General features: G+C 49.8%; 1 protein-coding gene across 1 annotated transcript in view; it reads right to left on the bottom strand.

Moving 5' to 3' along the window:
* The window catches only part of MLLT1 (MLLT1 super elongation complex subunit), a 29,765-nt gene extending 23,241 nt beyond the window's left edge, over window positions 1–6,524 (bottom strand). Inside the window, exons 1-2 of the mRNA XM_062509957.1 lie at window positions 6,423–6,524; window positions 2,744–2,924 (exon numbers count right to left, since the gene is read on the bottom strand). Of these exons, the coding sequence (XP_062365941.1) occupies window positions 2,744–2,924; window positions 6,423–6,434 (193 nt within the window). The 5' untranslated portion in view covers window positions 6,435–6,524. The remainder of the gene's footprint in view (window positions 1–2,743; window positions 2,925–6,422) is intronic.
* Window positions 6,525–12,158: the final 5,634 nt, after the last annotated feature.

Raw genomic sequence — 12,158 nt, 5'->3', positions numbered from 1 at the left:
CTTTATCTGAGCCAAAAAGGAGCTGCAAGAGGAGAACTGGGCCTCTGACAACTCAGAGCACAGTTAAAAGACTGACCTTTGTGGAAAAACCCACACAGAATAAGATGGTGGCCACAGGCTTAGTTAAGAACATGAAATCTGTTCTTAGCTCCTCCCATGGAACGGAAACATAAAACACTGCAGGCCCGAGTCTCAGTGAGATCCTTCCCCTCCTGTGCACCCAGACACAATTACATTTCTGGGCAGTTCCACAACAATGCAAACTGCCAGCTCCAAGTGCCTGGCAAGGAAAGGCCAAGACCCAAAAGGTGGAACACACAAGCAGGTGATTATTTTTTTCCTTCTAACACTGCCCTGCACTCCTCAGGGCTCACAGCTGGGTAACAGCCACGCTGCAGGCTGTTGCTTCCCCCACAGGTGAACAAACCTGAAGGGCAGGTGAGCACTGCTATTTATTTTACACACAAGGAAGGTGAACCAGTTTGCTGCTAAGGTCAGAGCTGCTTACTGCAGAAACAGCAATTAGAAAAGTTAATTGCTTCTCAAAAACTAATCTGCATGTCCCTGCCTCAGTTCCCCCTGTCCCGCTATCTGGTGTGGGTTCATGCTCCTGAATCCTTCTCATTATCCATTCCAGGATAACCCATTTGAAGGATTCCAGGATCACTTCTCTGGCCATGATGTAGCAGCACACAGCAGCTGCCAGGAGAAACACGAGACCCACACAGATATTCTCCCTCTCAGGAACCGGATGCACTTGCATATAATTTATGTACTACGATATATGTAAATAAAGTCAATTAGGTAATTAGAGGAATTCAGTGCAAATCTTTTGAGTTTCTCTTAAGAATTCCAAGTAATTAATATGATTAGGAAACAGTACATCAAACCTAAAAGCACACAAATTATTTTCCTTTAATGTAGCTGTACTATCCGCACCCAGCTCTAAGCACTTCTACCATCATTAAGGTGCTGGAAAGCAGCACTCCAAATGCAACTGAGAAAAAAAGGGCATCACTAAAAATAATAAGAACCTCTAGACTTGCTTTAACTTGAATTTCATGTAAGAACCCTGTCAATTAGAGGGAAAAATCCCAAACCAAAGAGCAGTGCCAATATGGCAGCAGGAATCTTAAGCCTATCTGCCAAGCAGCCTTTGTTCCTCTGCCACTCTATTCTGACAAATTCCAAGGGCTCCAAGAGCAATCTGCCAGCAGCACGAGCCCACCTTCAGCACCAGGATCTGCTCCAAGAGGGATCTGAAGAAACCCTTCAAATCAACTCAGGAATAGGAGAGGCACTTACCACAGGATTTAGGTACAACCCAGACATGACCCGGTCAAAGGCACACTGGCATTAGCAGCAAGCTCAAGTAAACATGGAAACCCAGGGACTGGGTAAAAATACCCCTGTAAAGGCAGATGTTACAGCAACTGACTGAGCAAAGGCCACGGTTTTACACTGCCAGAGGGCAGGGCTGGATGGGATATTGGGAATTAGGAATTGTTCCCTGGGAGGGTGGTGAGGCCCTGGCACAGGGTGCCCAGAGCAGCTGTGGCTGCCCCTGGATCCCTGGCAGTGCCCAAGGCCAGGTTGGACATTGGGGCTTGGAGCAGCCTGGGATCATGGGAGTTGTCCCTGCCATGGTAGGGGATGGAATGGGATGGGTTTTAAGGGTCCTTCCAACCCAAACCATTCTGGGATTCTATGTACTACCCCCACGCAGTTATTTGTAATAAATTAATTGCACCAGAAGACAAGAACTGTAACCCACAAACTGCATTTTTATTCTATAAATCAGCTTTCAGCTCAGTCCTGTACCTGCTTCTCATACATCAGTTTTAGCAGAGCAGTTTGAAGGAGATATTATCAACACACAGACCAGAGTCACACCCCTGTGAAGGCTGAGCACCTCTCAGATCCTTTCCACCACAAATACCCAATGTCACAGGTTGTCCTAAGGCATCCCGAGTGTCCTGCTCCCACAGCAGCATTTCCAAGAATGCACATAGAACAATTCTCACGGGTATCTTGTATTTCTTAAAGCACTGCAGCTTCAGTTACACAATCCTACACAGATGTAACTGCACTGCCCCTGAGAAGGGCAATTCCTGCTCCTCCTCCTCTACTTCATGAGCTCCTGCTGCCCCATGTCAAGAATAAGGTTTGTTCTGCTACAGAGTCAGAAACCAAATCAGAAAATAACACTCCAACCCAACCACAGTGACTGCACCGGGCTTGCAGGGGGAATGCACAGCAAAGAAACCATCACCCCATGGCAGTATTGACTTCAGCTGAGTTAAGGCTACCTGAACTGGCACCTGAGACTAGAAATTGCAAGAATTGGGAAAACTCTCCATACCCAATACCCATCTGAGCCCAGTATTAAAGCATCTCTCACGCGCTTCCAGCTTTTGCTGGCAAATTCCAACAAATCAAACCCATCTTTCCCATTGTATAACATAAATTATCTTCTGCTGTCACTTGCGTCTTGAGAACCTGCACGTACTAATGCTTAAATAAAAGGAGAAAGCAGCTCACCTCCTGCCCTTTCAACAGAAGAAAGGTCCCACTCTCCCTGACCTTCCTCAAACACAGCGGGGAAAGGTTAAAACTGGAGTGCACGCAATGGACATTTCGCTACTCTTTAAGGAGATATTTCACAGAAAAGTGACAGTTCAACACAACCTCGACTTGCAAAATGCTCTTTCATAGAGATAAACCACGTCCAGCCCCCTCTGACCTCTCTTGGGTTTTGGGAAACTCTCGTGCAGCCGGAAGACGACGCGCTCCACGAAGTGCTGGATGTCGCACTGCTCCGGGCCCCGCACGAACACCATCCAGTCGTGGGTGAACCCTTCCGTGGTCGGCTTCTTGCGCAGCTGGGCCCGATGCCCCAGCTCCAGCTTCACCTGCACCGTGCACTGCGTGGGGACAGAGGCAGGAGTGTGAGCACAGACAACATAAAACCGTGCTGGGAGGCACTGGGAGGACAACAGCCCCCATGTGGGGATAAGCCTCGGACTGCAAACCGCCGTTCTCAACGGCAAAGCTGGCACAAAAATAGCTCCAGCACCATTTCATACCTATTTTCTTCCTAATATTAACATTGCAGAGAAAGCAGCTCTACAAGAGGGATCGGCTTCTCTGCCTCACTTATCAGTTAAATTGTCAGCAAAGTCCTAATTGAGGAATCTTTATTTCTAGAAAGAGACAGAACTTGATGTTCACAGCTTACAGAATTCACAGCACTGACAGAAAACTCATCTCGAAACAGGAAAAATCAGACCGTGAATTGGTGGTTTATGATATTCTCTAGAATATATCACGCATGAGAAGAAAATTAGGTTTCCTGTATGGTTCTGAATATATTTTATTATTTCACTTTCAAAGACCAAGTTAACATATCTGCCCATACAATGTCCAACACTAAACTGACCTAATTCTGATTTGCACTCCTGAGTCCTACTCTGATCACTGAGTAACAGAGAAGGTGTATTCCATGTCTGGCTCAAAGCACAAAAATCCCATTAAGTGCCTTAAAACCAAATGAAATTAATGGTGAAAATCCACATAGTATTGCAGACTTCACAGCCAGGAGAAAGGAAATGAATTAAACAGATGTAACAGAGAAAAGGCAAATGGGATTCAGACACAAGATAAATCAAGGAAATCTTAGAGCCACATTTGTAGACACAGAATAACTCAAGGTACCCAACTTTTTTGTACATTTGTTACACAAACCAGAGCAGCAGCAGTGATTACAAGCTAAACCTAACAAAATCCACCTTCAACACCGGGAGGCTTGTAGAAAAAAAAAAAAAAGGGCTGCTTTCAGTCCCTACCCCATTCTTCACTTCAGGCTTGAAAATAAGTGTCTTGCTCTTCCTAGCAAGTCCCAATTACCATTGGGAGAGGCAGCATTATTTGTCATTACCTATATTACATGTTGACCCGGAGCCAAACCAAGGGCATGTCAGACAATGAGCAGGGAAAGAAAAAGCTTCCTAAGCTCCAGATAAATGTTTAGGGAAAGTGTAATCCTTATTTTTCCCCCTGACAAACTGCAGCAAGGAGCGTGATCACAATTAATGCTCAAAAAATATTCTGCATCTCCAGCCCGAGATTTTTTTCCCGAGCGTGGTGAATAGTTGCTGAAAAAGCACAAGTGGCTCCATCTCAGCCTTCTTGTCGTTGTAAAAAGCTCTCACAGGAGGTCTGCAGAGCGCCAGGCATCAAAGCCTGACCTCCCAAATTGCAGTCCAGTTCCAATTTCAACCATAAGCTTTAACACACTCTTTCAGGCAGTTTAAATCTTTACAGCAAAATACCTTCAGCCACCCAACACATCAATCCTAAGGCTCGGGGACAAACTCATCTCATTAATTCCTTCACCATTATTGCTGCAGCATTTCTTTAGGATACCTTCCTCTGCAAGTTCTCTTGGCAGGCCATTTTTTCCTGTTCTTAAGGCTTATCTAGAGCAGCCCCACCTCGCTCCTGCTCTAAGAACCAAGGCCCAGGGCCGGCTGTTCTTTCATGTCGCATTAAGGGCTGAGAAGAAAGGCAAGGTGTGCTTCACTCTGAGCACAGCAATCCCTCCAATGCTGCAAGAGCATTATGTGGAGCCAGCCTGCCGAAATCCCGAGCTCGCATTGGAGTGTGCCTGCAGGCCTGCTTTATCTGGGATGCTTCCCACAGTGTTCACATCCCCTGAGCCAGTCTGTGCCGCAGCCTCACGTTATCGATTCCATAATTACCCTTTAAATCCTGCTACTGTTGCCAGTTACTACCCCTCTCCTGAGAAGTGCAAATGACTGTCAGGCTACAAAATCTGCCTTTCCGAGTTGAAACGGCTGAGAAATTGGAGCTGAGAACCAGATGGGGCTGTGTGGAAGACACCGAAATTAAACATAAAAGAGAACTGTTTAACTGAGAGTGAAAGTTGTACTTGCTGCACTCCTCACACCCTGCTCCAATTAACAATCGTTGTGAATTAAGCCAGAAGTTGAAACACATTTGAAAATAAGATCTCCCAACATTACCAGCATCCAAAGTTGCTCCGCTGAAAATGGAGGGTTTTTTTCCCTTTTTTTTCCAAGCGTGTCTCTCAACAAAGGGAAATCAGGATCCTATTCAAACAATTTGTAATAATACAAAGGAGCCTGCTTTCAACTTCTCAATAAACATTCTGAAGGCTGCTCTGGTTTTTGTTTGATGTGCTAATTGCCTGAAAGCCATCAGCAGCTCCCATTCCCGCTCCTCCGGGTGATTATCCAGGATAGCGGGGCTGGTTCCCGAACCTCAGCCCGGAGGTACCTGTTACCCGCTCCCCGCACACAAAAGGCTCCCCATCCCCATCACCTCAGGTGAAGTTTCTGCACGCATCCCGGAACCCCCCGGGCCGCCAGGGACTCTCCCGGTGGCATTAACCCTTGGAGGCGCGGCTCGGGGGGGGGGGGGTCGCCCCGCCGGCACCTCCCTCCCCGGCAATAATCCCAGGCAGGAATTTGCGGGAAATGCTGCTCACACCCCCTGCCGCGGGCGAGGCTGAAGCGGCCGCCCACGGAGGGGAGAGGGCTGCACCCTCCCCCCCCACCCCGAAGAGTGTGGGGACGTGTCCCCCCTCAGTGGGGAGAGGGAGGGAGTGTGACCCCCAAATGTGGGGTGGGAAGGAGGAGTCCCCATCAAATGAGGGGTGTGATGTGTCCCCCCAAATGGGACCGGGGAAATGATGCACCCCCAGAAACGGGGGGGGTGGGAAGGAGGTGTGCCCACGCGAAAGGTGCGGGAATGAGGTGTGCCCCCCAAATGGGATTAAGGAGACGTGTCCGCCAAAACGGGAGTGGGGAAAAGGCGTGCACCCTCCCCAAATGGGGAGTGAGAAGGAGGTGTGATCCCTCAAATTGGATTGAGGGGGATCTGCCACCCCCAAGAGGGTGTGAGATGGAGACGTGCCCCCTAAATGGGAGCTGTAGGGAGGAGGTATGAACCCACAAAGGGGTGTGAGGAGGACGTGTGCCGCCCAAACAGGATTGGAGAGGAGATGTGCCCCCGCAAGATGGTGTGGGAAGGAGGAGGCGTGCCCCCCAAATAGGACCGATGAGGAGATGCGCTCCCCGAAAACAGCTGGGGATAAAGTGTGCACCCCCAAAGGGAATGGGGAGAAGATGTCCCCCCTTAAAGGGTGTGGGGAAGACATGCACCCTCCCCCCAAAAGAGGGGTTGGGAGGAGGTGTGCCCCCCAAAAACAGGGTGTGAGGAAGATATATGCCCCCCAGCCCCCCCTTCCCGAGGACAGGGGCGCCCCCCCCCCATTCACGGCCCCCTCCCCGGGGGTCCCTCCCTACGTGCCCCCCTCTCTGAGCGGGGGGCGGCACCGCCCCACCCCTCCGGCAGCGCGGCGCGGCCGCTCCCCTCACCTGATTGTCCATGGCTGGGCACAGCAGCGCCGCGGGCCCCGCTCGCTCGCTCCCGCCGCCGCGGCGGTTTCGCTGCCCGGTCGGCGGGGCGGGGGGGGAGAGAATATCTTCCCCCGCTCTGTCCACGAGCGAAGCCGCTCTGTCCGTCCCCCCCACCCCCCTCCCCACCTCCTCGGCCGCCGCCTGCTCGGTCGCGGCCCCTCACGGCCCCGCCGCCCGCCTCATTGTGTGTCACTCACAAGCAGCGCCAGCCCCGCGCCCGCCCCGCGGAACCGGAAACCGCCTCAGCGCCACAGCGGCCCCCGCGCGCCGCCAATGCCCGCGCGCCGCACGCCGCGGGGCGGGGCCCCGCTCTCCTCCCCGTGATGGACAGCACTCTCCACCAATGAGCGTCGGGCGGGCTGCAGAGAGGGCGGGCCCGTGGGCGGGGCCAGCGCTGTGGGTCAGGCGGGGGGCGGGAGCGGGGCCCGGTCGCCCCCTCAGCCCCGTGTGGGGCGATGCGGCGGCCGCTCCGCTCCGGCTGCTGTCCCCGCTTCTGTCCCCCACGATGTTCCTCCTAGTGCACAACCAACACCTGCACCAGGCGTGTGGGCCTCGCCGTGCGCTCCCGGCCGTGCCACCCCGCCCCTACTCCTCCCTTGCCGTCCTCGGTCCACGTTTCCCCGACGGTGTGTCAATTCCCGACGCAAATGAGGTGGGAACAAGGGGAAACGAGGGAAGCCGCAGGTCCCGATGCGGCGGGCTCAGCAGCCCGAGATGGTCGGGCAGGGCTCGCCTTGTTCATCGCTCCTTCCTGCGCCTTTTTTCTCTCCGTCTCTCCCTCACGTTCTCCCGTCTCATTTTCCCCTCGATGTCTTTCATTTTCCCTCAGTGCTCCCCTTCCTGCCTATCTCTTATTTCCCCTCATTCAAATGAGTTTCTCTCATTTGCTCTTGTTCTGCCCCGTCTTCCTTTACTCCTTTATTCTCCCTTTTTTCTCCCTCATTTTTCCTTTGCCCCCTCTTGTTTCAGTTGCCCACACTCTCTCATTTTCTTTCCATTTCTTTTCGTTTTCCACGTTTCTCACATCCATCTCCCACATTTTCTCTCGGTTTCCATTTTCCCCTTGGTGGCTCTCCTTTTTCTTTCTGATTTTTTGCTTTCACTCTTTTTCCCTCAGTCTCCCTCATTTTCTTTCAGTTTCTCTCATTCCCCCCTCATTTTCTCTCCTTTTCCCTTCAGTCTCATTTCCCCCTCAGTTCCTATTTTCCCTGCAGTATCCCCTTGTCTCACGCATTTTATCCCCAAGTCTCCCTCATTTCACTCTGTTCATCTCCTTTTCCCTTCGTCTTCCTCGTTTTTTCCCCTCAGTATCCCTCATTTTATGTTTTTCTCCTTTTCCCCTCAGTCTCCCCGATTTTCCCCCGCACTCTTCCTCATTTCTCACCTCAGTCTCAGACATTTCCTCTCAATTTTAGTTTTCCTCTCGGTCACCTTCATTCCCCTCAGTCCTCTTCATTTTGCCTCTCAGTTTCCTCTTTTCCCTTCACTCTCCCTCATTTTTCCCCTCAGTTCTCATCTTCCCCCCCCCCACCTTGATCTCCCTCATTTTCCCCTCAGTCTTCCTCATTTCCTCTCAGTTCCCATTTCCCCTTCACTTCCCTCATTTCTCCCCTTTGTCCCTCATTCCTCTGCAGTTCCCTTCCCCTTCCCGCCTTCCTTCCCCCTCTCCCCCCTCTCTCTCCCTCCCAGGCAGAGTTTTACCCTTTTTTTCGAGTTTTAAATGACAAGTTACAGCTCTCAATTTTGCCAGCCCTAAAGGAACGTGGGACTGATCTTTACAAGTGCAATTGGTGACTGTTTCCGAGCAAACTCGCTCAGAATTTTTCTCCGTGAAACTTTCTTGTTTGAAATAATTTGTTGATCTCTGTGAGGCAGCAGAAAACCCCGTGTTAGCCAATAACTCTGTGTGTCGCTGACTGATCGCCATAGGCGAGGATTAATCGGTTCCCAAATCGTTCTAAAGAGCCACTTTACCTCATCAACCTGATAGAGGATATTAGCCAAGCAAAATGCTTAATCGCTTCAGTTAACAACAACAACAACAAAAAAGAGCCTGATTTGGGTTCCTTTAAGTGCTCCGGTTTTAATTTTCCGTGTTTCTGTCTGATGCAGTCCCAAGAGACATCTCCTTGGACAGTCCCTTTTCTTCTCCATTGAGAAAGGGCCTCTTTCTCCGGGAGTTCTCATTGATATCTTTAATTGTGAACATTATTCCCATGCACGTGACTCTCGGGTCTAAATCTTTTTATTTTCTACCTCCCCATCTTGGCTATTCACTCCCACCCTCATCACAGTCCATGGAGGTAACGTGCTCCCAGGTCTGAGTATTTCCTGGGAATCTTTCCCAGGTTTGCTCTTGCTCTGCTGAATTTCCACCTTGTGCAAGAGATGTTGTTCAGAAACCCCAGACCCTGAGCCTTTTAGTGGAAAATTGCCTGTGACTTCTTCTGAAACACTGTTAAAATTTGCTTTTTTGTTTTAATTTTCCTCAATGGTAATTTTTCCGTGCCTTTATTTTTGCCCAGCCTGGTGTTAATGGTTGTTTTTGTGCTCTCCCAGTGGAGAACACAGCTGCCATCCCACTTCTGATTTAGACACAGGTCACTCCTGCTTTCAGGGGCTGGATCTGAGCAAGAACTTGGACACTTCCAAGATGGGAAGCCCAAACCAAGTGCCTTAGCTTCCACATGCACTCTGGCAGCCCAATAATTGGGCATTAAACCACATTTTTATGAACAATTTGGGGTGTCCCATTTGAGGTAAGCACCACCTGGTGCTCCAAGCACTCTCTGCTGGAACAAGCAGTTTGGAGCTGGACTGTGCTGATCCCTGTGGATCCCTTCCAACTCAGGATATTCGATGAAGTGGCGTGAACAGATTAATTTAAAATGTGCTGGGGTGGCTCTTTACATTCAACTGCGAAAACACTCAAGGAGAGAAATTCCTAGAACCAGCCTTTGGTCCAACTAGCAGTTCCCAGCCTGAACCATTTCCAGCACAATCACTGATCAAACCTACCCCGATTTTCTTTTCAAGCTCCCCTCAAAAGAAAAAAAAAATTCCAGCCAAGGGTAGAAAATTTGCCAGGCTCTTTAGGAGCATGTTGGGAGTTTTGGGTGCTGGGGATGCCAGAGCCGGCAGCCATCCAGGCTTCTCCAAACTCCTGATTTTGCAGGGAGATCTCAAGCTAACGAGCTGTCAGCCGAGTGCCTTCGCACCCGAGGCAGCCGTGGGCTGAGCTCCTGGTTCTTTATACCTATTCCAGCAACTTCTGGGCTTTGCAATAAGCGTCTGCAAATCCAATTAGCGTCTTTCTTTGTGGCACTGGATGCTGGCAGAGATCTGCTGTGCTGCTGCCATCTACAGTAGGGCCAGTGCCAATGGATAAGAAACAGCCCTTATTTGCATATTCAAATATGCAAAATAGACACGACAGCTCTCCTTCATTTTTGTTTGGTTTTTTTTTTTATTTTTCTTTCCAGAGTCTTGCCTCAAAGATCCTTGTCTTGGACTGAAAGGTGTGTGTTTAATCTGGCTTGGCCTGTGGTAGGAGACCATGCCAAGGGCTGGTTCTGTCCCGTGAGAGTTGGAGATGATGGAAAATAAAGTGGAAAAAAGACTTTGCACTGCGCTTATCCCTGCCTTGGCCAGGGATGGGAAAGATTTCGGGGGTGTTTTCCCAGGTTCCAGCCCTGGGAAAGGACAACACGTTCTTTCTCTCTCATGCCTGTGCACACCACAGATGCTTGAGATGCTGAACGTAGCTGTTCCTGGGGAGCGTGAGCAAAGGAAGCAACAGTCGGGGCGTTGACATCAGATGAGTCCCGGTGCTCCAGCCCTTGCTCACGTGTCCCCCTGGCCACCAGACTGGCAGAGCCCACCCCAGCTCTTGGGATGATCTGAGGAGCAGGCAGCTGCAGACAAAACTGCCCTTCGAGGCACCTCTTCCATCCCTTTTCTCTGCAGAAACACAGAACTGACCCCCTCAAACACACACAACCCCCCCACCCCTCCCCAGCAGCCCCTCCAGACCATCCTCATGCAGCCAAAGATGCCTGAATTGCTCATTTTCCAGGAAAAGTTCTTTCCTGTTGGTTTAGCATCCCTCACTGCGAGGTGGGCTGTACATCAAATGTATAGTGACTGCAAGTCCCTTTCATGGTTTTGTATGTCTGTGCTTGTGGCTTGGCCTTCCTGTCTCTGGAGAAACAAGTTTGTTTCACTGTTTTTCATTATTCATTATTATTTTCTCATTACTAATTTAGTTGCAGCCTTCCCTGCTTCTACTCTTGCACTGAAGACCATGACTTCTGTGGTCAGTCTGGGCTCTGAGTGGCTTGGATACCAGCCAGGGAATAAGCAAGGCTGATTCCAGCATGGAAAGAATCAGGCAGTGCAGAAAAATTATCATCTTGTAATAGCTCTGAAGGATTTAATGATTAAGACAAAACCTCACGTTTGAGCAGGGTTTCTGTGAGAAAATTCACTCTTCCAATTTGTGCCCGTGTGCAACATGCGTGAGTGGAAAGATCCTCAAGTTCTGGGTGTCAGTGACTTCACTGCCTTCTCTTACAGATGCAAAATGATTCCAGTGGTCTTCAGTCACTTCTGCAAAGCATATCCCATGAGCCAAGTGCTCTGTGGTGAGCCAATCTGCAGCTGAAACCCACAGCTGGTGATATTTAGGTAAGAAGGGGCAGAGACCTTTCTCCTGGTGTGGACCAAGGCTTTGCCAACCTTGTGTGCAGCCTCTGAAAATGTCCTGAACCTGAAGATGAGGGAGGATTTGGTTTCTCCTGGGGGACCTGGGTGCTGCTCTGCTCTGTGTCTGGCACTGGGTCACCTGAGGGTGACAGAGAGAAGCTGTGAGTGAGGGGTGAATGAGGGCTGCAGCCACGGTGATTCCTGGTTTGTTAATCAACACTGGGATCCCTGCAGGGAATCCTGGGCTTGTTTCAATCAGCTGTGAACCCCAGCAGTGTTTATTCTTGTAAAAAATGATTTTCTTTTGCCTGTTGTCTGCCTTCCCCTTCTGCAGTTCACACTCCACACTGCAGTGTTCACGGAACATATTTAACCCTGGTGCAGTGTAGCAAAAGCCCAGATTGTTAATAACCAAAAAACTCTGATTGCCAAAAAGATACTCCTAGCAACTACTAGCTGCATCTGGGAAAAATTACAGACAGCTTGGAAATTCTTTAGTTCCTTATTAATGAAGGACTTTATAAAAAAAAAAAAAAAGAAACCCAACCCACACTGTAATACAGTTTAGCTTAACTAAATTCTTTTGTGCCCAAGGAAAATCTAAATTATAGCATGCTATAGCTACTGAAAAATGCAGAAGGATTTAAATGTACAATAACCCTCCGAACCAGAAGGAAGAGGGAAAATTTTCTTAGTAAGTAGGAACACAATGAGAATTTATTTTATTCTTTCTGGGTATTTAGTGCTGGTGAAAAGAGCCAGATGAATAGTCCCAAACACATCACGTCCCTTGCAGATGCAGCATGGGCAGCACAAGCGTCCTCAAACTGCCCCGCCAACGTGACCCAGTTCTGAATGAGCAGCACCAGCTTGCTGGGGGAGAAAGGAGCCTGTCACTATTCAGGACCTGACCCCTCTGCTCCAGGCTGTTAATGAAGGGGCCTCATTAACACCAAAGGTGAGCTTGGCATTATAATGGGCTGCTGAAGT

Source organism: Cinclus cinclus, chromosome 28 (genome assembly GCF_963662255.1).
Source record: "Cinclus cinclus chromosome 28, bCinCin1.1, whole genome shotgun sequence".
Classification (NCBI taxonomy): Eukaryota; Metazoa; Chordata; class Aves; order Passeriformes; family Cinclidae; genus Cinclus; species Cinclus cinclus.
The sequence above is the reverse complement of the archived record's forward strand: the minus strand, read 5'-3'. Positions and strand labels throughout refer to the sequence as shown.